The following is a 23579-nucleotide window of genomic DNA, read 5'->3' as shown; positions in this document are numbered from 1 at the left end:
AAAATGCCCTTAAATTTAAGGTGTGAACATTTAACACCAGCCTTTTTTCTCCACCTAGTATATTTGACAGATTATACATTTATATAAATTTTCCAATAAAGGAATACAGTTTAATATCTCATATGGTGTAAGTAAGGATTTTTTGGCGTGGATCCACCATGTGGAAAAATAGGGCTAGATTCACTAAGCCCACCGATCAAGTCCCGACCACTTTGCGACCACTTAGCGACCCGATTTCTCTTCGACCCAATTCACTAACCTCATGGCGATCATCCTCCAATCTGATCCGATCCGCGCATGCAATGAGGGGAAACGGCATGTAGAGTAGGCAGGCAGCGATTCACTAGCCAAAAACTGGAAGACTGAGTGGGCTGGCCAATCAAGAAACAAACGACTTCTGAGGACCAGTCGTTCATGTCGTTTCTGACTGCATCTCCTGCCCCGACTTTCCTGCTGTGTGCCCCGATCGCCACCCTGCTTCAGCCCCAAATCTCCTGCTCTCTCTGCCTTGACTTTCCAGCTCTCTCTTTGCCTCCGACTCTCCTGCTCTCTGCCCCGATCGCTGCCCTGCTTCTGCTCCGACTCTCCTGCTCTCTTCCCTGATCGCCGCCCTGCTTCTGCCCCAACTGTCCTTCTCTCTCTGCCTCGACTTTCCAGCTCTCTCTCTCTCTGCTCTCTCTGGTCTCTCTGCCTGCTGTCTCTGCCTCGACTTTTCCAGCTCTCTCTCTGCCCCTCACTCTCCTTCTCTCTGCCACGATCGCCGCCCTGCTTCAGCCCCAACTGTCCTTCTCTCTCTGCCTCGACTTTCCAGCTCTCTCTCTTTGCTCCCGACTCTCCTGCTCTCTTCCCCGATCGCTGTCCTGCTTCTACCCCAACTCTCCTGCTCTCTGTCCTGATCGCCGCCCTTCTTCTGCCCGACTCTCCTGGCCTTCCCCCGCAGTGTGAGCCCATGGTTTTAACACGCGGGTTTAAAGCGGGTTAAAAACATGGGCTCGCTATAGTCAAAAGTGTAAAAAAAAAAAAGTAAAGTTAAAAAAGGTTGCTGCTCTGTAAGCATGTGCAGACCATCTACAGATGATCTACACATGCGTCAGGATCGCTATTCAGCAATCCATGTAGTCAGTTGGGGGCGTGATTCTGAGCGTCCTCATTTGCATGAGGACACTTCATGAATCAGCCCCCACCCACGGATCGGATTGCTCACAGATCGGATACGTGGACATAGTGAATCTAGCCCATAGTCTATTAGTTAGCGCCGTGGGCTGAGAACCAGGGAATCCAGGATTCAATTCCCACTGTAATCCTTGTAATCTTGGGTGAGTCACTTTATCCTCCATTGCTTCATCTACAAGCCTAGATTTGTAAGTTCTCTGGGTAAAAAAATATACGTACTGCATTTGAATGTATTTCACTTTGAGTTACAACTGAAAAAGGCACGAGTTAAATCCAAAGTCCAATCCTTTCTTTTCCTTTCCCACATTGTGAAGCTATGGCTTAGTAGAATATCTGGTAGGGTTATAAAAAACAAAACTGTTTCCATAGAGTACAGGCATTCCAAGTATATTTCCAAGCAGCATGCAGCACATCAAAGTGGTTTAAACCATCATGAATTTTTAAAGCAAAAGCCTTTGCAACTTTACAACAAAATGCAAGAGAATAGAAAAGCAGACAGAGCTGTTGAAAAAGAAAAGACATCTCTTTGTACATTTGGTACAGCATGCTTATGAAAAGATCAGGGCATGTGTCAAGATGCCTGCTGTTCCCCCAGGGAACTGCTTCATCTCTGATTTATCATTTTTCTTGTACTTGAATAGAATAAAATCATTGTTGTGTTGCCACTTTAACAAGGGATAGGATTGTTGAAGAAAGAAGTGCATTAGAATTGGCTGTGGCTAATTCAAATGTACTTGGAATGCTTTCATTAGTGTAACATGATTAAATTGTAAGGAAAATAGGTATTACTAATTTCAAGATTTAAGATCGCATCAAAGAGAATCTGCTAAGCTGATCTATCATTTTTTTTTTTTTTAGCCAAAATGTTCTCAGTTCAGAGTGTAGATACCGATTGGAAGGATATGGGCAGACCCATATAGTTTCGTTTGCTTGATAAATAGTTTTGTAGATGTAAGCTTAGCTTATTTTATATATTATATGTATGTGTATAGCAAACTGTTTTGTGCTGTTGAAGGTAATTGAAGAATATGGAAGTTTTTAAGGTTTTACAGTTATAAACATTGCATGACTCCTGTGTTACAATTTTTGGAAATTAAGTAAATAATGAAGATTTTTTTAAATACCCTTTTAAATAGTGTAGAAAGATTTATAGTCCACTAATCAGTTACATAAACAAATACATGCCTGTTAGTTTCTAGGGAAGACCATAATATCTCATCCAGGTTCAGTTTGCTTAGCCTACTTACACGACCAGACCCAGGCTAATGAGAAATACCTTTATTATGAAAATAGAAAAGTATAATTCACAAGCCAGCAGCAATAACTAATTATTGTTCACAAAATATCCAATTACATATATGAAACTCAGTACATAATTATCGCAACACACTTGCTAGATAAATAAGTAAAACTAATCCTTACACACACTAAACAATTCCTTATAATAACAATTCCTGAATAGCAGCAATCTATTACAGTTATCACCAAGAGTAGCTTTACAAGCCTTATCCTATATCACAATAGGATACTTTATCTAACCCCAGCTGATAAGATAATAGAATTCTGTATTCTCACCATTCAATTAGGCCTTAGCACAGAATCAGGTGAAATGGAAGACGTCTCTCCTCAGCTTAACAGATATAGAAATCCTTCTGTTACAGGAACAAGAGTTCATCAGCCACTGGCACAGCTGTAATTTAGGTTGGCAGCAAAGGTTTCCTTGATGTGATGGAAACCAGATCTGTTTAAGGTCCGATTCACTTTCTCTCAGGCAGAGAGACACACGAGGTAACTGTTCAGGTCTTAATTATTATAAAAGATGTGCATGGAGAACACCTGTGATGAGATGTGAGTTCACCCACATCCTAACACAGACTAAATTATAATTAGCACCTTTTCACTTGGATCTCGTCAGTTGACTTCTCCGGACCAATCCAGAAACAGAACTTAGATGAATAGCTTTCTGTGTAAAGTCTTGTACTATCTGGGAGACAGAGGCGCCTTCCTTAGATAAGAAGTACAGGAGCAATTCCTCCCCCAAGATTCACATGGGCATAGCTGGATGTCCTTGACTAGAATACAGTTCTAGTACATACCCAGAAGGCATCAGGCAGAAACAGCAAAGATGTTTTCTTCTTTCTCCTCTTGCAGGTTCAGGCTGGAATGATTTCTTGCAAGTAATGGTTCAGGCTTGATGATGTCAGAGAGGCCTAACCTTCAAGTGCAAATAAGGAAACACCCCTACAGTAGTACAAGCTATGATTAAATATATGGGATTCATAGTATCAAATATCTCCACAGCATGTGAGCAAGGCCAGATTAACACATTTATAATGGAATGTTTTGGAAGATAACTGGTGTCTCTTAAGCATACTCCCTCTCAGGGCTTACATAAGAGGCCTAGACCTGAGAAACTCAGTCAGGAAGGTATGGTACAGTCTGGACTTGGGAAAGACAGAGGCCCAGAGCAGGAAGTAGTAGATCTCTAGAATAGCGCTACAGAATATTGGTCTGAAGGATCAAAGGAGTAGCCATGAGGTAGAAGCAGCTTTTATCTTGTATGCTCTGTGCACACTGTGATTTTTCTTTGGCCCAGTAGATAGTGTTACCAGATGTCTGGGAAAACCTAGAAATGTCCTCTTTTTAGAGGACTGTCCAGTGTCTGGACGGATTTTCAAAACCTGGCAGTTTGTCTGGGTTTTGGAAGGCTGTGAGCTCAGGACCGCATCTGGAGAGCCTCAGAGCATGTGCGGATGCGATGCAATGATGTTGCAAGAATGTGCGTGACATCATCGCGTCCCATCCAAGCATGCTTGGAGATCCTTCAGACACTACCCGGACTCGGCAAGGAGAAGAGAAGAGATTTGTTTAGGGGCGGGGCAGGACCACATGTCCTCACTTTTTTCTTGAAGAAATCTGGTAACCCTACTTATAGAATCCAAACCTATTTTGTTTGCTGGTGTACTCCTGAGCTAACAGCCTGTGAGAAGAACTGCTTTAGTATGTTTTTCATTTTCAACACCTCAGATTTTTTTTTTTCACTTTTAAGCCATGATCTGGCTGAGTTTGCTCAAGCTATCACAATTATATTGGATCCTTAAAAAATGTACATTTTGTAAGTTTCTACAGAAGGAACCCATTTATTTCTGTTACTGCTCCCCACCCCCTAGGTAAGAGGGGGGTAGGTAGCTACATTTGTGCCAGTGGACTTCCCTATTCCTGGCCAGATTTTCAAAGGAAACACTATACAGCAGGGGTGTCCAACCTTTTGGCTTCACTGAGCCGCATTGGTCGTAAAAAAATGTTTCTGGGGCTGCACAAACGTTCAAACTCTGCAGCAAGACAGAGGAGGGAGCCAGCAAGACAGTAAACACCTTGGGGCAGCAGAGGAAAATCCTGCATCATCCTCGACCGGGGCCACACAAAATACTTCACTGGGCCGCAGGTTGGACACCCTTGCTATACAGTATAATTTCATTATAACGGACTTCAAGAGACCTGGAAAAATGGTCCATTATATCAAGAGTTGCATTTTTTAAAAACTTTATTTAGGGCAACTTGAAACAATGTAAATCGATGAACAACAGTCACTGCACAAGCATATCAACATCAATAACAAAACTCAGCAAAACACTGGTATGGCACAAAATGATTGCAAACCAGAACACTGTACTAGAAAGAAAAATACTCTGTCATTTTTTTTCTGGGCTACATTTTGATACTATATCACCTGCACGCCACGTGACTTGTAGGCGGAGCCTGCATGTCAGTTATAGTCGAATAAAACTCCAGCTAAAAGCGGTTCTGGGGACCAAAATAGTTGTCCATTATATCCGAAAGTCCGTTATATGCAAGTCCGCTATATCCGATGTTTTTCTGTATGTTTATAATGGCGCTCAGCCGGGACCAGCAGACTTTGTGCACTATAGGCGAGGTTCCATTATAAGCGAGTCTGTTATAACGAGATTATACTGTTTGAGACAGTCCTTTTCAGAGAGACACAAATATGGATGCACATCAAAAACAAAGATTCACACTATCATTTTTTGTGCATGCATGCACACAGAGCCATTCTCTCGTTCTTGGATGGGCATACATGCTCTCTCTCTCTTTTAGTACTTTACCTACGCCTGCTGCTCAAATGATCAATCAGTTTTACCCTCCAAACTAGTGTTGTCCCTCCCCCTTTTGTGTAAAGTTCTTGCATTTACTTGCAAGCCCTTTTCCTAAAAGAGAAAATAATAATAATAAATAAGGTAAACCAATGTAATAGGAGAAAAATAATATACTGGTATCAAACCAACCAACCTCCAAATGTTTTCAAAACTCAAAATAAATGTATTAATGTGCTTTAAATTATAATCATTGCACAAACTAGGTGTTCAAAAATATAAAATTACTATTGAAAAAAAATCATAAAGGTTTGTTTTTTTAAATGTTAAAAAAAAAAAAAAAGATAGTAATGGTTATATATTGAAGAACTAAGCGAGTGTTGGAGGCAGACTTGCACTGTATATGGCCATTTGATTGTGGATGAGCTGGGGAGGGCTTCAACAGCTGGGAATGGTTTAGATGGGCTGGAGTGAGCTTTGACGGAGACTTCAGTTAGATGGAATCTAAGCATAATACCGGGTAGAGCTTATGGGTTCTGGCCCAGAAATAGTTAAGAAGAAGGAAAATTTAAATTGAATCAGTAATTTAAAGAGAGGTAAGGTTGGACAGACCGGATGGGCCATTCGGGTCTTTAGCTACCATAATCTACTATGTTACCATATATGTATGTATGTTTTTTTTCCTCTTTAGTTTCTATGATCCTTGCTAGATACAATTTCTGAACCGGGGGGATACTAGATGCTGGAATCTTCAAAATCGATCTAAGATTATTAAGAGTTTTTGGGACACCAGAATTTAGACTTTTCTTGTTCTAATTTTCCAAGTTCTCTATCTTCTTCAGTATCAAAGATTTATCTCTAGCCTGTTGAGTAGTTATATTCTTTATTTTTTTCAACTTACAAATCTGGAAGAAAATGGTTGAGTTAGAATCTCAATTCTATAGCTTAATGGAGGTGTTTAAAGATACAGTAATACTATAAGAACATACCAAGTATAGGTTCTCCATAGCATTACAGAGTGCCTCCATAGTCACTGTTGTCAGTTTCACCAATGGCTTGAGGAAAAGCATTACAGCCTAATTGCCAGAGGCTTCAGACCCAACCAAAGCTGTATTCTTTCCTTTCCTCATGCTCACCACCATGAGGTGTTGACTGCAGATCACCTCCAAATGATGCTTCCAAGTTAGACTTGGGCATCAGCCACGGTAATCCAGGCTCTCTTCCAGATCTCTCCAGCGCTCCTATAACATTCCTAGAGCAAGAGGTGGTGAAAAAGCCTACTAGGACCCAACAAAACTTTGTTGTCCTATTCAGGGTCTTCCCCCAACCTGACCGAGGATACAACCAAAGTAGCGATGGGGACTGCAAATTATATTAGTCTGATGCAGAGAAGAAGTAACAGGCTTTCTCTTCCTTTAGGCTAGGAAAAGAAACAGGCAGTGGGAAAAGAAAATATTTTTATGTCTAAGAAGCAGCAGCTCTCCAGTATGTCAACTGATTCAAAACACAGCTGTCCGCCTCATTTTCGGCCTGAACAAATGGGAACACATCACCCCCTTCTACCACCAACTGCACTGGCTACCCTTCGAATCCCGAGTCCTCTTCAAGTTCGCCTGCATCTGTTACAAGACAGTATTTGGTCTCTCACCAAAATACCTCTCCCCACATTTCAATATGTATTGCACCAACAAGAAATCCCGCAGAATCCAGTTGTTTACCTTCCCCTCCATAAAATCATGCCAGCTCAAAAGATTCATCGACAAAACCTTCGCCTTCCAGGCGGCCAAGCTGAACCCTTGGCTAGCCCAAATGATGCTAGAGGCCCCGACCTACCTAGACTTCAGAAAACTTCTCAAAACACACCTCTTCCGCGAACAAGACCCTTAGTCCTTACTCCCCGCATACACTCCAACCCCCCCACACCCCCACCTCCCTCTCCCCCCCCTCTTCTGGTTTCCCACTCCCTCCATTTTATCTTCTAACCCAACTATGATAAACCTGTGCTAAAACTACTTTGCCTCCTTCCGCGCTACCTGCAATTCCGACAAAAAATTTTTTTGTAAATCCGTGTTCAGACCGGATCCTAATGTAACGGATGTGAACCGCCTAGAACTCTTTGGGTATGGGGGATATAAGAACCTAATAATAATAATAATCTTGGCTCTGCATCAGGTTTCATTTTTGACCAGTGGCATAGTAAGGTGGGAGCAGGGCAGCAGACAGCGTCAGGTGCCATCTTAGTGGGGGCGCCGGCACCTCTCCGCCCCCATGCCACACTCATGCCCTCCCTTCCCTGCCTCCCCCATACCTCTTTAAATCTTTGCCAGCGCGAGCAACTACTCTGGCCTGCTGCTTGTGCCTGTAGCTCCCTTCCGGGTTGTGGGGCCAGGAAGTGACATCAGAGGGAAAGCAAACGCTGATGCCAGCAGCAGGGCTGAGAAGCTGCTCATGCTAGCGAAGATTTAAAGAGGTATGGGAATGGAAAGTGAGGGCACGATTGTGGTGAGTGGTATGCAGTGGGTGCGGGGTGTGGGGCACCAGTGCCCCGGATGCCTCCTACCCTCACTATGCCACTGTTTTTGACCGTGGTAACTTAACAGGTTAAGTCAATATTCAGTATTAACCAGTTAAGTGCTTAGTGGTTAAAGACAAACCTGCTATTTATGTAGCCTTTAATTGCTAATCATAGCCAGTTAACTGTTAGCCCAGGGGTAGGCAACTCCGGTCCACGAGGGCCGGAATCCAGTTGGGTTTTCAGGATTTCCCCAATGAATATGCATGAGATCTATTTGCATGCACTGCTTTCAATGGATTCAGGCCCTCGAGGACCAGAGTTGCCCACCCCTATGTTAGTCCGTAACCTCAGATATTCAGTGGGATATAACTGGTTATCTCCCACTGAATATCTGCAGTTAGATTTTAAGTGTTTTTAATTTGCCAGGATCTGTTCCTACATAGTTAAATAGTTTTGCATATCGATCAGAATGTTCCTCTGCATACCCCTTTTACAAACACTGAGCCCTTGGACAATGCTGTCTTTAGGTTGGATCAGGGTCTAGTATTGTTATGAAATGCCCACTTCATTAGTACACTGAGGGTCCTTTTATTGAGGTAAAAAGTGACCTATAAAATCTTGTTGTTACAAGAAGTTCTTTGAGAGGCTGCTAAATTGAATGTATGGCTTGGAAAAATTATGTTAGAGGCTTCTTCCTATTTAGATTTCAGAAAATTATTAGACACAACTATTTGATTGGTTGGTATCTTTATGCATCCTGTTTTAACTTTAATAAGTTTTTTCTTATTTTAACCTGATGCATTTTTATCTGTTGTATTTTTTATTTGCATTTTATGTATTAGCGCTTTTTGTGAACCGCCTTGAACTTTCCCGGCATGGCGGTATACAAGAATAAATTATTATTATTATTTATACTGGTTTTCCCATGCACTAAGGTCATTCTTATCACAGCAGGAAAATGGCTGATTTCCTTTTTTTTTTTTCAATTAATGCCTTGTGCTAATGTTGCCATTAGCACCCAGCCATTAACCAAAAATTGGCATGAGGGCTCTTATGCCACCTAGTTCAAAGGTCATAAGGGCTTACATGCTAATCAGCAGTAATGTAACTGCGCTAATTCATGCTGTCTCACCTATTCTCTACCTCCCTCCAGATACGTTTTTTAGTGCATGGTTGTGCGCAAACATTGTTTTTTTAACCACAGGAAGCCTCAACACATCATGCTGTAAGCCCTTCTGAGCATGTGGTAGATTAGAAAGCAGTCACTGCTACACAGAATGATTTGGGACAGCAGTGAGCCAAACTTCTAAATGCATGAGAATGATTAAACTGCTTTTTCTAACATTTGTGTCTGGTGTTTTCTTCCCCTTGTTCTTTTTGGTTTTATCTGTCTGTTGCCTTAAAATTTGATTTATTGATTTAATTTCCTGCCTCCCACAGGTAACATCGAAGCAGTTACAAATTAAATAGAATAATAATATAAAAATTTAAATGGCATAAATTCTCCCTAATCATTGCTGATCCAGATCCAGCTTTACATCCCATAATTAAACAGAGAGCTGTCTCTTGAGTTTCTGCCTATATTTACATTACATTACGTTAGTGATTTATATTCCGCCTAACCTTGCAATTCTAGGCGGATTACAAAAGATGTATGCTGGACATTACCAGAGGAGTTACAGGGTAAAAGTGCAAGATACAGGAAGACAGAAAAATGTGATGCTGTGTTGAAGTTGTGCTAATTACAGGCAGAGTGATAAATTTTGGTTCTGTTTAAGTTGGCCTGACAAATTTTCTTAACATTATACTGTAGTTTTTTATTCATTCTTTTTCTTATAATTCCCGATCTTGTCCTTTTGCTGTTCCCAAAAGAAACTCTTTTCTTACCCTCTCAAAAGAAATTAAATAATTTTTTAAAAAATATGCATACATTTCTCCTCTTGGTGAAGAATTAGGATAAATATGAGTTTAATAAGCAGAAGAAAAATAGATTAGATGGCGGTAAACTTCAGCAATTTGCACTTATAGTAAAATAGTCCACTTTCATAAGTCTTTCTTAGCTAAGTGACTTGGTATCCATTTTTCTTCTTCAAAAGCAATTTCTTCACTTTTATTATGTGAAGTATTTCTGAACCATTTTGAAAATGACAAGTACATAGTGCCGCTTCTGTGACTTCTCAAATTGCCTTGAGCTGACATGACGGTATGCACTAAATGGCTTGTTAACTGCATGCAGTGTTAGGGGTTGGAACTTGGTAGGCTGTGGATAGAGAATTGTCTTGTAATTACATTGAAGTTAGCACATGTACTTGCTGCAAGAACCGTCATTTGTGCAACTACCTTCTGAAGTACGAATAGTCATAATGTGCAGTAAAGAACTTATTGATTGGGTAACTTCAAAGGACATGCTGGGCATGCTCTCAGCAGTTACTGCACAACCATTTCACTATTCCAAATTAATTTTTTTCTTAAAGTGCAGTAGATGCAAAAAACTTAACACATTATAGCAAAAGAACCCCAGAGTCTCACTGTAAAAGTCTTCATTGCTGAGTAAGACTGGCAAGTCAGATGCAAAGCATTGATTTAAAAACAAACAAACAAACAACTAAGAGAATATGATGAGAAACTTGCCACAGAAATAAAATCTGATAGTAACTTTCTAGGTAAATCAGAAGCAGAAAGCCTGTGAGGGAATCTGTGAGACCATTAGATCATCAAGGGGCAAAATAGGCACTCAGGAAGGAAGAGAGGCTATAGTGAAGTGACTGAATGAAATGCTTTAGTCTTTACTGAATAAGATGTAAGAGATCTACTTGTATCAGAAATGGTTTTCAAAGGTGATGATGTAGAGAAGCTGAAAGAAATCTCGATGAACCTCAAAGATGTACTGAGCCAAATTGGCACATTAAATAGTAGCAAATCGCCTGGACTGGATGGTATACACCTCAAATCATTCACTCTTTGAATTTATCACCTCACCCTCCATTTTGTATTCTATCATCTTCATAGCCCTAAAGCTTCAATGTTTTCTTCCTCTCATTCAATCATTCCTATTCTCTCCGTGTGTCTTGTCCATGGTGCAGCGCCTTGCCTCCCCCCCCTGCTTCTTCTACACTCGCCTGTTTCCTCCTTTTGCTCTCTGCTGGGGATATCAATCCCAATCCTGGTCCTCCTAAGTCCCACCCTACTCATGTAGGTCCCACCACAGTATCTCCAATCTCATCTCTATTCCTCTCTTCTTCCTTTCTTCTCTCCATTTCTCAAGTGCCCTGTGGACGCTCTGTCTACAACAAGCTTGCTTTTGTCCATGACCTCTTTCATCTCTCCATCTATTTGCACTAAACGAAACCTGACTTTGTTTCTAAGGCTGCCCTATGTCATGGAAGTTACCTTCTCTCCCATATGCCTCGCCCAGTTGATCATGGAGGTGGTGCTGGGCTTCTACTCTCACCTTCATTGCACATTTCAAACCCTTCTTCCACCTCAGTCTCACTACTTCTCCTTCGGAAGTCCACACCATCCATCTATTCACTCCTCTACCTCTCAGAAATAGCGGTCATTTTTCAACCCCCTGACAAGTCCCTCTTTCTTTTCTCTCACAGACCTTGACACCTGGCTTTCCTTCTTTCTTGAAACTTCATCCCCTTCCTTCATTTGTGGTGACTTCAACATCCGTGCCAACGATTCCTCTAACTCTTACACTGCTAGGTTCATAGCTCTCATATCCTCATTCAACCTTCAGCTGTGCTTCACCACCCCTACATACCAGAAAGTCCACTGCCTTGAACTTGTCCTCTCCTCCAACTGCTCAATTGCTAATCTCTCCACTTCTGTTCCCCTCTCTGACCATCACCTGCATTTCTTGATATTTTAATTATCAATAATAATGGCAAATTGATTACAGATATTTGCTGAAAACCAACAGATGTTAACAGATTATTACATTATGATAGTTGTCAGAGCAGGGCTCTAAAAAGAAATTTGCCTTACAGTCATTGTTACAGGACTGTAACAAAAGAGTTGAACAAAAGGGTAGGAAAGAACTTTTTATGAAATCAGACAAAAAGGCAGAGAATAAAATTGTTTGCACTTTGGAATTCAGTCATTTATCATATATTATCAAAATTTTAAGAAAGCATTGGCATCTGGTATTTAGACCCTTTTTCTGATAAGGAATTGATGATTGTATATAAGAAGAACAGAAAGTACCTTCAGCATTTGATAGAACCTTGATATCGGAACTAAAAGCTGTTCATGGACATTATTCATGTGGTAACTAGAAACATAGAAACATGATGGCAGATAAAGGCCGAATGGCCCATCCACAGCATCTATTATCTCCTCCTCTCCCTAAGAAATCCTGTGTGTCTATCCCTTGCTTTCTTGAATTTAGACACAGCCTTTATCTCCATCACCTCTACCGGGAGACTATTCCACATATTTACCACCCTTTCTGTAAAAAAGAATTTCCTTAAATTATTCCTGAGCCTATTGCCTCTTAATTTCATCCATGCCTTCTCACTAGCGTTTCCTTTCAATTGAAAGAGTCTTGTGTATTTATGCCACATAGGTGTACATAAAGAACTAAGTTACTCTGCTTTACAGATTGTATAGAAAATAATAGAGACATTCATTCATGACACCCAGATGATTCTGTTTAATTTTGATGCTCTTCATACAATAGAGACTCCTGATATAGGCCATAGGGCTGATACACGTGTGTGTCGAGTCTTTATAGTGAAGAATAAAGCACTCTATTTATTGGTCATCTTCACCCCTTTTTTGTTGTTGTTTTGGTAGTGTCCTTCAGAATCGAGGAACCTTAAAATCCATAGCTAGGTAATTAAGCATCTGGGGCAGGCGGATGCAACTGCGCCTGCCCCACTTCCCCTGTTGCTATCCAGAAGAGAATGACATGGTGACAGAATTCATCACTGTTCCAGTCCCTGCAATAACCATTGGAAACCATCCTGTGTCATTCTGTAGTGTCTATCTCAACCTCAGTCCTATTACACCAGCATTCTTCAATGCAAGGCTAGAGGGTCAGTGGTATGCCCGTTCATACTCTGATTCTTCCCTCTCTCCTTAAAGAACGACATGGGGATAGTAGTGCTATAGAAATAATTAATAGTAGTAGTAGTTTCCCACAGTTATCCATGGGGATGGGAATGGTGATAAATTCTGTCATAGAAACATGATGGCAGGTAAAGGCCAAATAGTAACCATTATCTCCTTCTCTCTCTGAGAGATCCCACATGCCTATCCCAGGCCCTTTTGAATTCAGACAGTCTCTGTTTCCACCACTTCTTCTGGAGACTGTTCCATACATCTACTACCCTTTCTGTAAAAAAAATATTTCCTTAGATTACTCTGGAGCCTATCACATCTTAACTTCATCCTATGCCCTCTCATTGCAGAGTTTCCTTTCAAATTAAGAGACTTACTCATGTGCATTTACATTACGTAGGTATTTAACGTCTCTATCATATCTCCCCTCTCCCACCTTTCCTCCAAAGTATACAGATTGAGATCTTTAAGTCTGTCCCTTTAAGCCTTATGATGAAGACCACATACCATTTTAGTAGCCTTCCTCTGGACTGAGTCCATCCTTTTTATATCTTTTTGAAGGTGCGGCCTCCAGAATTGTACACAATATTCTAAATGAGGTCTCACCAAAGTCTTACACAAGGGTATCAGTACCTCCTTTTTCTTGCTAGCCATACCTCTCCCTATGCAACCTAGCATTCTTCTAGCTTTCACCATCATCTTTTCAACCTGTTTGGCCACATTAAGATCATCACTACAATCACACCCAAGTCCCGCTCTTCTGTTGTGCATATAAGCTCTTCACTCCCTAATCTGTACCGTTCCCTCGGGTTTTTGCAGCCCAAATGCATGACCTTTGCATTTCTTAGCATTAAATTTTAGCTGCCAAATTTCAGACCATTCTTCAGCTTCGCCAGGTCTTTCTTCATGTTATTCACACCATCCAGCGTGTTTACTCTATTGCAGATTTTGGTATCATCTGCAAAGAGGCAAATCTTACCCGACAACCCTTCAGCAATATCGTTTATAAAATGTTAAAAGAACAGGCACAAGAACAGAACCTTGAGGCACACCACTGGTAACATACCTTTCCTCAGAGCGATCCCCATTGATCACTACTCTCTGTCGCTTTCCACTCAACCAGTTCTTGAGCCAGCCCGTCACTTTGGAGACCCATCCCGAGGGCACTCAGTATTATTTATTAGACGTCTGTGTGGAACACTGTCAAAGGCTTTGCTAAAATCTAAATACACCACATCTAGCGCACATCCTCTATCCAATTCTCTGGTCACCCAGTTAAAGAAATTGATCAGATTTGTCTGACCAAGACCTACCTCTAGTGAATCCATGTTGCCTCCAGTCCTGTAATCCACAGGAATTCCAGAAACTTGACCATTCTCTGTTTTAAAAGTGTTTCCATTAATTTGCTTACCACAGAAGTCAGACTTCTGTAATTCCCTACTTCTTCCTTACTTCCACTTTTGTGGAGAGGGACCACGTCTGCCCTTCGCTAGTCCTCCGATACCACTCCTGACTCCAGAGACTCGTTGAAAAGGTCAGTCAGCGGAGCTACCAGAACTTCCCTAAGTTCCTTCAGCACCTGTGTCATTCTCTATCTACTCCTCTCTCCTTTCACCTCCCTCTACTCTTATCCCTGGTCTTTATTCCCTTCCTTCATCTCAGCTGCACAGATTCAAAGGAAAAATAAAATGTTTTCTGTTCAAGGATGTATTTGATTCATAAAAACATTGACTACTCTGTACAGTTAGTCTTAGCCTGGTGGTGTTTCCTTTAATGTTCTCCTTTCCTATACATATTGTAGTTCCTCCCTTTTCATTTTTTGTCACTGTTTACGCATTGTTTGTATTCATGTTTTTTTGTTCCCTAAATACATTATTTGTCTTTCTCTTATTTTAAATTGTACATTCGCTTGAATTCCTGATAATGCGATTTAATCAAATGTTAATTAAACTTGAAACTAGGTAAGCATGATTATTTTTATTGCTCGATCTACATGTGGAACAGTCCTCCTCTAGCAAATTTCATCTTTCTATTCCTTTAGGTCACAATTAAAGACCTATTTGTTCAGGCAAGCTTTTTTCTGATGATCTTACATTAATTGATTATATTGTAAACTGATTATATTACATTGTATAATTATTGTATTGATTTGCTGTCATGTTTTACATTGTAATATATGGTTTTATTTTTGTAACCAGCTTAGATTATATAGAAAATGCAAGATGTAAATATGATAAATAAATCTGCTGACAACCCATACTTCAGATATTTTTATGCTTACAGAGGTGTTTGTACCCTGGGCAGCTTGCCACTCTTTCCCTGATAAAATCACGAGGGACAAAGTTTTCAAAGAGAGAGTAAAAAAGCATATTCTAGAGATTTATTTTAACATCTGTAGGATGACTCAAAGAAGTTGTTTAGTGAAACATCAAAGCTGCAGTGTACGTCTCGTTCCCACTTCTTAGAAACTTTCTCTCCAGGATAAAAGGATTAAGGGCTAGATTCACTAAACAAACCAATTGTGTACAGATCGGTTTGCGAACCCCGATTTCCCTATGGCCTGATTCACTAACCTCTCCTGCAATCCGTGCATGCAAATGGGGGGACGGCATGCAAAGTAGGCAGGGACCCAATTCACAAAACCAATTTCGCATTCCGACTCGGCTGTCCGACCAACCCAAGAAGGGACTGCTGGGGACCAGTCACAAACATCCTTTCCGTCTTCCTTGCTCCATTGCCGCCCTGCTCTCTGCTGCCCCGAATCTCCCTGCCTACTGCCCTGTGTGTCCCCTAAATGTCTGCCTGAATCTCTCCTGCCTGCCGCCCTCCTCTCCCCCTAATTGCTGCCCGAATCTCTCCTGCCTGCCGCACTGCTCTCTCCCTAATCGCCGCCCGAATCTCTCATGCCTGCCGCCCTCCTCTCCCCCAAATTTCTGCCTGAATCTCTCATGCCTGCCACCCTCTTCTCCCCCCAATTGCTGCCCAAATCTCTCATGCCTGCCGCCCTCCTCTCTCCCCCAATTGCCTGCCTGAATCTCTCCTGCCTGCAGCCCTCTCTCCCCCAATTGCTGCATGAAATCTTACTGCCTGCTAGCCTCTCTCCCCCCAGTCGCCACCCGGAATCTCTCCTGCCTGCCGCACTGCGAGCCTATGGTTTTAACTCGCGGGTTTACAGCGGGTATACAGGGTCGCTGGGCTACAGCAGTAAAATAAAAAAGTCAGCTCTGCCGGTGCTGTGATTTGAGAAGAGAGGCAGGGTTTCAAGGGCGGCTTGAGAGCAGGAGAGTCGGAGCCCGAGAGAAAAAAAAAAGGTACACAAAAAAGCATGCGCAGACCATCTGCAGGGAAAGCAGATGATCTGCGCATGCGTCAGGATCACACACTAGCGATTCGTGCGGGCAGAGGGGGGGCGTTCCTCCGATCGCCCTCATTAGAATTTTTGGATGTTGTGAATTGGTTGGGCCTGTTGGAATCGGCCACAGAAGTAAAGGTTAGTGAATCTAGCCGAAGTATCCAGTGCTTGAAACTTTTCCTCTATATTTGTTGTTGCAGCTGTGGCTAAATGCTTCACTGAAAGAGTTTTATCTCTTTGTGAATATATTGAAGTCTCAGAGATTTAAAGGTTATATTCAGCTGGCTCTAGCTGGCACACTATAGTAAAATGACGGTCCATCCAGTCTGCCCAACAGTCACATTCGTTTTTGAGGCAGTGTTAAACCAACAATCCAGTAACACTGTACAACAAAGTTTTTGCTTCATCAACACTTTCGTTGTATCTTACAGATTTTGGGCTGCTGATCACAAAAAAAAAATCACATTTAAAATTACGCATCACGTACTATTTTAACAAAAAAGTACATTTTTTTAGCAATTTCTTGTTATACTTTCAGGCTAATGCAATTAATTCTTAACCTAATTCTTAATATAGGCCTACTGCTCACACTATACCTTGCTGGATATAATGTACGCATGTCCAGGCGTGCATTCAGGGCGATGACGTCCATGGAAATGATGCAGTCTGGGCATGCCTGGGCACGCTTGTGTATGGGCCTGATGGGTGCTTCCTGAAAAGGCTGCATATATAAAACCATATGAAAACATGGAACTGCTGTTAAAGCCTATCCAGTGTACAAAGTACAACTGGAACCTCTGTGGTGGTCTTAAAGAAGTAGCTTTGCTACTTGGAATGCAGCTTGGATATACTAAGTACAGATACTGTTGTTTTATTTGTGAATGGAACAGCTATGCTAAGGAGTTGCATTACTTTCAAAAGAACTGGCCAATCTGTAAGTATTTGGTTCCAGGATAGAAAAATGTATTACATGAACCACTTGTTGACCAGACAAAGATATTTTTGCCTCTTTTTCCACATAAAATTGGGCTGGTGAAAATTTTGTAAAAGCGATGAACAAGGGAGACAAAAGGTTTTCTTTATCCAAGACAGATCTTTCCAAGAATAACTGACGCCACGATTAAAGAAGGCATTTTTGTCAGTCCTCAGATCAGACACGTGTCATCCGATGACCGAGAGATGTTGAAGATCTATTAGTCGGGCCAGAGAAAATTCACCTGGAAAGTATTCAAGGATGTCATTGAGAATTTTTCCTGGCAGTTACAGAGCACCAAACTATATTCAACTGGTTGACAAACTTCTTAGAGCATACAAGACCATGAAGCGCAACATGGCACTAAAGATGCACTTTCTACATTCACACTTGGGACTTCTTCCCCGCAAATCTTGGTACAGTCAACGACGAGCATGGCGAAAGGATTCACGAGGACATTGCCACTGTGGAAAAAAGATATCAGGGCAACTGGAGTCCATCAATGCTGGCTGACTATTGTTGGAACACTGCAACAAGATGCAACTGGAATCTGAGAACAAATGAAAATCAGGAGGAAAACATCAGAAACTTTGTACATTAAAACATGTTATAGTCGATTAAAGGTAGAGTGTGAGCCCACCAGGACAGATAGGGAAAATGATCCAGTACCTGAATGTAAACCACTTAGGCTATAAGTGGTATATAAAACCATAAATAAATAAATATACCATCGTGTTTCTCAAAATTCTTATGTGATAGTGGGAAATTATATTTGTTTATTTTGAAAGGGGGTCTATCACAATCACCAGTTTTGTTTTAAGGAAGCAAAACTTTTGGAAAAATTGTTGTCCATTGTAATTATTCATTTTACTTGTTAAGTTCCTCTATAACAGGGGTCTCAAAGTCCCTCCTTGAGGGCCGCAATCCAGTCGGGTTTTCTTGATTTCCCAATGAATATGCATGAGATCTATGTGCATGCACTGCTTTCAATGCATATTCATTGGGGAAATCCTGAAAACCTGACTGGATTGCGGCCCTCAAGGAAGGACTTTGAAATCCCTGGTCTAGAGCAAGGAATGTCAAAGTCCCTCCTCGAGGGCTGCAAACCAGTCGGGTTTTCAGGATTTTCCCCAATGAATATACATGAGATCTATATGCATGCACTGCTTTCAATGCATATTCATTGGGGAAATCCTGAAAACCTGACTGGATTGCGGCCCTCAAGTAGGGACTTTGAGATCCCTGCTCTATAAGATGTTTGTCCCCCCTCCTATCCGCCCGACACTAGTGCTCAACCTTTATATTCAGTGCTGGGCCATTTCCTGTGACGAATATCTGGTTTTATTTTTAGCCATGGCTACTTGACAGGTTATGCTAATATTCAGCACTACCTAGTTAAGTGCTTAATGGCTAAAGATAGGCCTGCTATTTTTGCAGCTTGTTTTAGCTGCTAAACCTAAATGGTTGGGTGCTCAGTATCCATGCCTAGCCAGCTATGTTGTGTGAGATTGCTGTTTAGTCACTAACCGTGAATATTCAGTTGCAGATAGCTGGCTATCTGTGGTTAGGCACCAAAATGCTACTTAATTGGCCAAGAGCCGTTTCTGACATGCCTCCTGGTTGAGTTATATGCATGCCGACATATTAGGGGATGATCTGAATAAGGAAATATTGTACTGTCTTCATCCTCATTTCTGAGGGTTTGCCCTGGATATTGAATTTGGGGGGAATTGAGAAGAGAGAGAAATTTTGTAGCTGGGAGCTTTGGGGATTTTTGCTCTGATGACAGAATGAGAAGCCAGACCATTGATTTTGTTAAGAAATATATTCTTAATGAAATGTACTTTTAAATTGCTTTCATTATTGTAAAATAAGTTAGACCCTCAGAATTCATTAGGCAAGCCATAAAGGCTTACTTTTTTCTTACTTTTAAATCTATGTGCTCTAAATTTTTATTTTCACAATAAACTGTCCCTTAATGTTAATGTTGCTTTAACAGAGTTTGTTTGTTTGGTTTATTTAACTGAGCTTAGACGCTTACCAGTGTCTATAAAATTGGTGCTGTTTAGAGAATCCAGGCCATAAGTAATTGAAAAGAAAGATTTAATACTGTATTTGCATGGAACTATAGGATGCTCTGGAAAAGGTATAAAAGAGGTGGAAGTGGGCAAGTGATTGAGATGCTTTAAGAAAGGAGTCTGGACTTTGATCAGGGGTGTCAAAGTCCCTCCTCGAGGGCTGCAATCCAGTCAGGTTTTCAGGATTTTCCCAATGAATATGCATGAGATCTATTTGCATGCACTGCTTTCATTCTATGCTAATAGATCTCATGCGTAGTCATTGGGGAAATCCTGAAAACCTGACTGGATTGTGGCCCTCGAGGAGGGACTTTGACACCCCTGATATTAAATGGATATTGTGGCCCGTTCAGTCCTAAGTCTCAATTTACTCTAAAAACCTCTGATGTCCCCACCATTACTTCAAAATATATGTATATTTAAAATATTCTTTAGCAAAATCTACTCTTCTCTAAATTGAATTTCATTTAGGATTGGTTATGGTATAAATGCTAATTTAAATACTCACCTTTATTTTGTTTTGTTTGCAGGTCATCTGAACAGGAATCTCCAAAGTGAGTTTTCTATGTGCATTCTTGTATTCTCTCTCTCTCTCTCTCTCTCCCTCTCTATTTATTTAATGGAGCATCAAACAACTTTAGAATGAAAGAGTAAATTTTTTTTTTCTTTTGCTAGGGCCCAATATGCAAAGAAGTTGGAAAAAGAGGTTAAAAACTTAGCACTGATGTTATGCACTAGGTTAAAAACTTAGGGGCCTCTTCTGTCAAACTGCGCTGAATGGCCCGCATTGCTCCCGATGCTCATTGAGTTCCTATGAGCGTCGGGAGCAGTGAGGGCCATTCAGCGCAGCTCCCCGCGCTAAAAACGGCTATCGCAGTTTGATAGATGAGGGCCTTAGGCTCATAAGTCTGTGCATATGGATAGCAGATCTCAATTTATAAGTATATTTCTCCCTTCGAATCCGCGATTTCAGTATCCGCAGATTCGGTTATTCGTGATTTTTTATTTTTTTCAATAAAGCTTCATTCTGGACCTTCCCTGCCTCCTTCCCGCCTTCCCCCCCCCCCCCCCCCCCCGGCATCCTGGACCTTACCTGATGGTCTAGCGGGCTTTTGGGGCAGGAGCGATCTTCCTACGCTCCTGTCCCGTGTATATCACTCAAAGGAAATGGCTGTCGTGAGCTCCCGTTGTAGTCTCGAGAGACTACAGGAGCTCACAGCTTTGCTTTTACTACTTTAGTATCTCAGGCAGCTTCTCATGAAAAAGAATTTCGATCATTGTTGCTCACAGCTGTTTCTTACAGACATTTTAGAAAACAGCTAAATTCCTATCTTTTCTCCAAATACCTGACTAGCTGACTCATTCAAATATACGATTATGTTTAATATTTATAATCTTTTGTAAACCGCGTAGAACTTTTTGGTAACGCGGTCTATAACTATAATGTTATGTTATGTGAGTAGTTTATCACACTTTAGTAAACGGGACCTTTTGAAGCTGACCTGAAAACTCCTTTGCTTTAAGAGAAATAGATCAGACTGCTGCATTAAATTCACACTACCCTTTTGCGGTCATAGGATCTTTTAGTTTGGCATAAGCACAGTGGCACTGATGGTGCTGATTAACTGAACCGATATCCAGTGCTCAGCCATATATCCCTAGTTAAGACCATTGCATTTTCTAAACACATTTGTAGTTATATCTTTCTAACTTGGTATTGTTTTATGCGCATAGGCGTTTATTAAGATCTTTGAATGGCAATAAAGTAACTATGCCCCATATTTCAAAGGCTCATCTTGCCTCAACTAGAAATTGTGCATTTTTTTTTTATTTAGTCCCAATATTGTGGAATAGTATATCTGTGGAATTGAGGAAGGAAGAATCGTTTCAAAATTTCAAAAGACAATTGAAGACCTGTTTTTTTCAATTGGCCTTTTCAAGAGGATGAGACTGAATTGCGACTGAAGTCTGCATATGCATTTATATATTTTTGAAGTAAATGTTTTAAATTGGTATTAATAGTATTTAATTTTATTATGTATTAGAAACTGTGTTCTTTTTGTTTTTCTTTCCTATTCAAAATGGAGTTCCTTTATATATTTGAAAAATTAGACTGTAAACCACTTTGATCCTTTTGGGCTTTATAGCAGTATATAAAGATTTTAATAAACATAAACACTAATATTGTCTACCCTGTGCTCTAGTACCTTGAGTTGTCACCTGCCAGGTGAAGGAACTAATGGTCTATTGCAGGGGTGGGCAACGAGGGCCGCAGTCCAGTTGGGTTTTTAAGAGTTCCCCAATGAATATGCATGAGATCCATTTGCATACCGTGGAGGCAGTGCATGCAAATAGATCTCACGCATATTCATTGGGGAAATCCTGAAAACCCGACTGGATTGCGGCCCTCGTTGCCCACCCCTGGTCTATTGTGATTGTAGATGCTGCCAAACGAGGGTGGATTGATTTCTGTGCAGCTCATGTGATGGTACCGGCGTGTGAGCCTAAAAGCAGTGCTGAAGCAAGCAGTAACCTCATCAGTTCTTTTCTTCTCGATCGTGGTGATCTCTCACTCTCTGGCACTTCTTTTACAAGGCAGTTACTCATCAGTCTTTTGGATGCCCAGACAAAACATGACATGGGAGTTTGTGACATTTTGAATGACTAAAAGTGGATGGGTTCTATATTTATTTATAATGCTTGTAGCAAATGACATACGGCAGCTGCTATATTTAGGGGAAAAGAAAGTTTTAAGTTAAAAGGAAAGCGGCAAATAGTTTAGATAAGAGTTCAACTTTTCACAGGCTCACAGATGGTGGAGGATCCCTTAGGCCTGTTCATCAGGCATTACCTCCCTCAAATAATACTATTCTCCCTCTTTTACTAAGGCACACTATTGCCAATTTAGCACACGCTAACGTGTCCATAGAATATAATGGATGCATTAGCGTTTAGTGCGTGCTAAATCGGCTAGCACGCCTTAGTAAAAAGACTCCATTATTTTATTTTTGGTAGCTTAACATCATACTCATCTTTGCTAGTGGCTATTTTATTAGTTGTATTAATATATATTTGATTTTACCTTCTTATATTTCTTTTTTTATAAAGGAATGCACTAGAACAAACCCAGGGTCTTAATTGTCTGACCCAAGCTTCGCCTAATGCCTCATCTCATTCACCAAATGGAGTGGAAAACCTGGGCTCTCAGCCCCTGGATGGGGTGGATAAACAGTTTTTAGAGACCTATGACAACGTCCTAAAAGGAAGCCTAACAGAAGATTCAAATCAGTACTACTGTGAGAAGGTAAGTTGTACATTCAAGCATGTCAGAAAATTAGAGTACTTGGGGGGGTTATTCTGTAAGGAAGGCCCCCGAGATGTAGGTTAGAGAATGACATGGGGACAAATTTTTTCTCCGTCCCTACAGGAACTCAATTTCCCTATCCCATCCCCACGGGTTTTGTCGCTGTCCCTGTCCCTGTCCCATTACTATAAGCTCTGCCTTAACATCACAACTGCCTTTTTTAGCAATCTAGATGTGAGCATTTACACCAGCTATATAGCTGGTATAAGTAGCCACACTTGAAATATAGATGTATATGTGTCTTGTTATGCTAGGATTCCATAAAGGAAAATTGATGCCTATGTTCTTATATAGAATAGACATCTTCTTGGCACCTGAAAATGGATGCTTTTTTATAGAACTGTTATGATCGACTTAATTATACTTTCTGGTGGGCAAACCTGTGTTCTAGTTATAAATATGAAAGAATGAACGTTGAAATTTTAGGTTATAGTAAAGTATTTAACATGGTGTGGAGCCATTGGCATCATTTATTGAGTCACAATAGATGTCATGTACCTTTTCTTTTTATCTGACCTCCTTACACATCCAGGGTGGGAAGGAGGGTGGTGGGAAATGTACTATTGTTTGTTATTCCTATTTTATTTATTGTATGGAAATTAGAAATGTATATCTACTTTTATTAGTTAAGGGGGGAGAAAATGAGTGTTTTTTTAATTATTTGCATATTTAAAGTGCGTTTCTTGATTTACTTATGTTTAAATTCATTGTATTGCACTATTTATATTTTAAAATTAATAAAGATTTACAAAAAAAAAAAAAAAGAACTACCCTCTTAAAGGGGAGAAATTGGATTATGATAACTCCAAGACCCTATTCTGAATAATAATAATAATAATAATAATAACTTTATTTTTCTATACCGCCATAGTCAGGCGACTTCTAGGCGGTTTACATTCTAAGAAGGCTGGACATTCAGCGAATAGCAAAAATCTTAATACAATA

At 40.7% G+C, this 23579-nt stretch overlaps 1 protein-coding gene across 4 annotated transcripts in view; it reads left to right on the top strand.

Annotated features, from left to right (window-relative positions):
* PTPN3 (protein tyrosine phosphatase non-receptor type 3) overlaps positions 1-23579 on the top strand; it is a 710747-nt gene that overhangs the window by 490034 nt on the left and 197134 nt on the right. For all 4 annotated transcript variants that reach the window (XM_033930629.1, XM_033930631.1, XM_033930630.1 and 1 more), the window contains 2 exons: positions 19801-19824; positions 22379-22574. In XM_033930629.1, coding sequence (XP_033786520.1) covers positions 19801-19824; positions 22379-22574 — 220 coding nt within the window. The remainder of the gene's footprint in view (positions 1-19800; positions 19825-22378; positions 22575-23579) is intronic.

Source organism: Geotrypetes seraphini, chromosome 2 (genome assembly GCF_902459505.1).
Source record: "Geotrypetes seraphini chromosome 2, aGeoSer1.1, whole genome shotgun sequence".
NCBI classification, from domain to species: domain Eukaryota; kingdom Metazoa; phylum Chordata; class Amphibia; order Gymnophiona; family Dermophiidae; genus Geotrypetes; species Geotrypetes seraphini.
The sequence above is the reverse complement of the archived record's forward strand: the minus strand, read 5'-3'. Positions and strand labels throughout refer to the sequence as shown.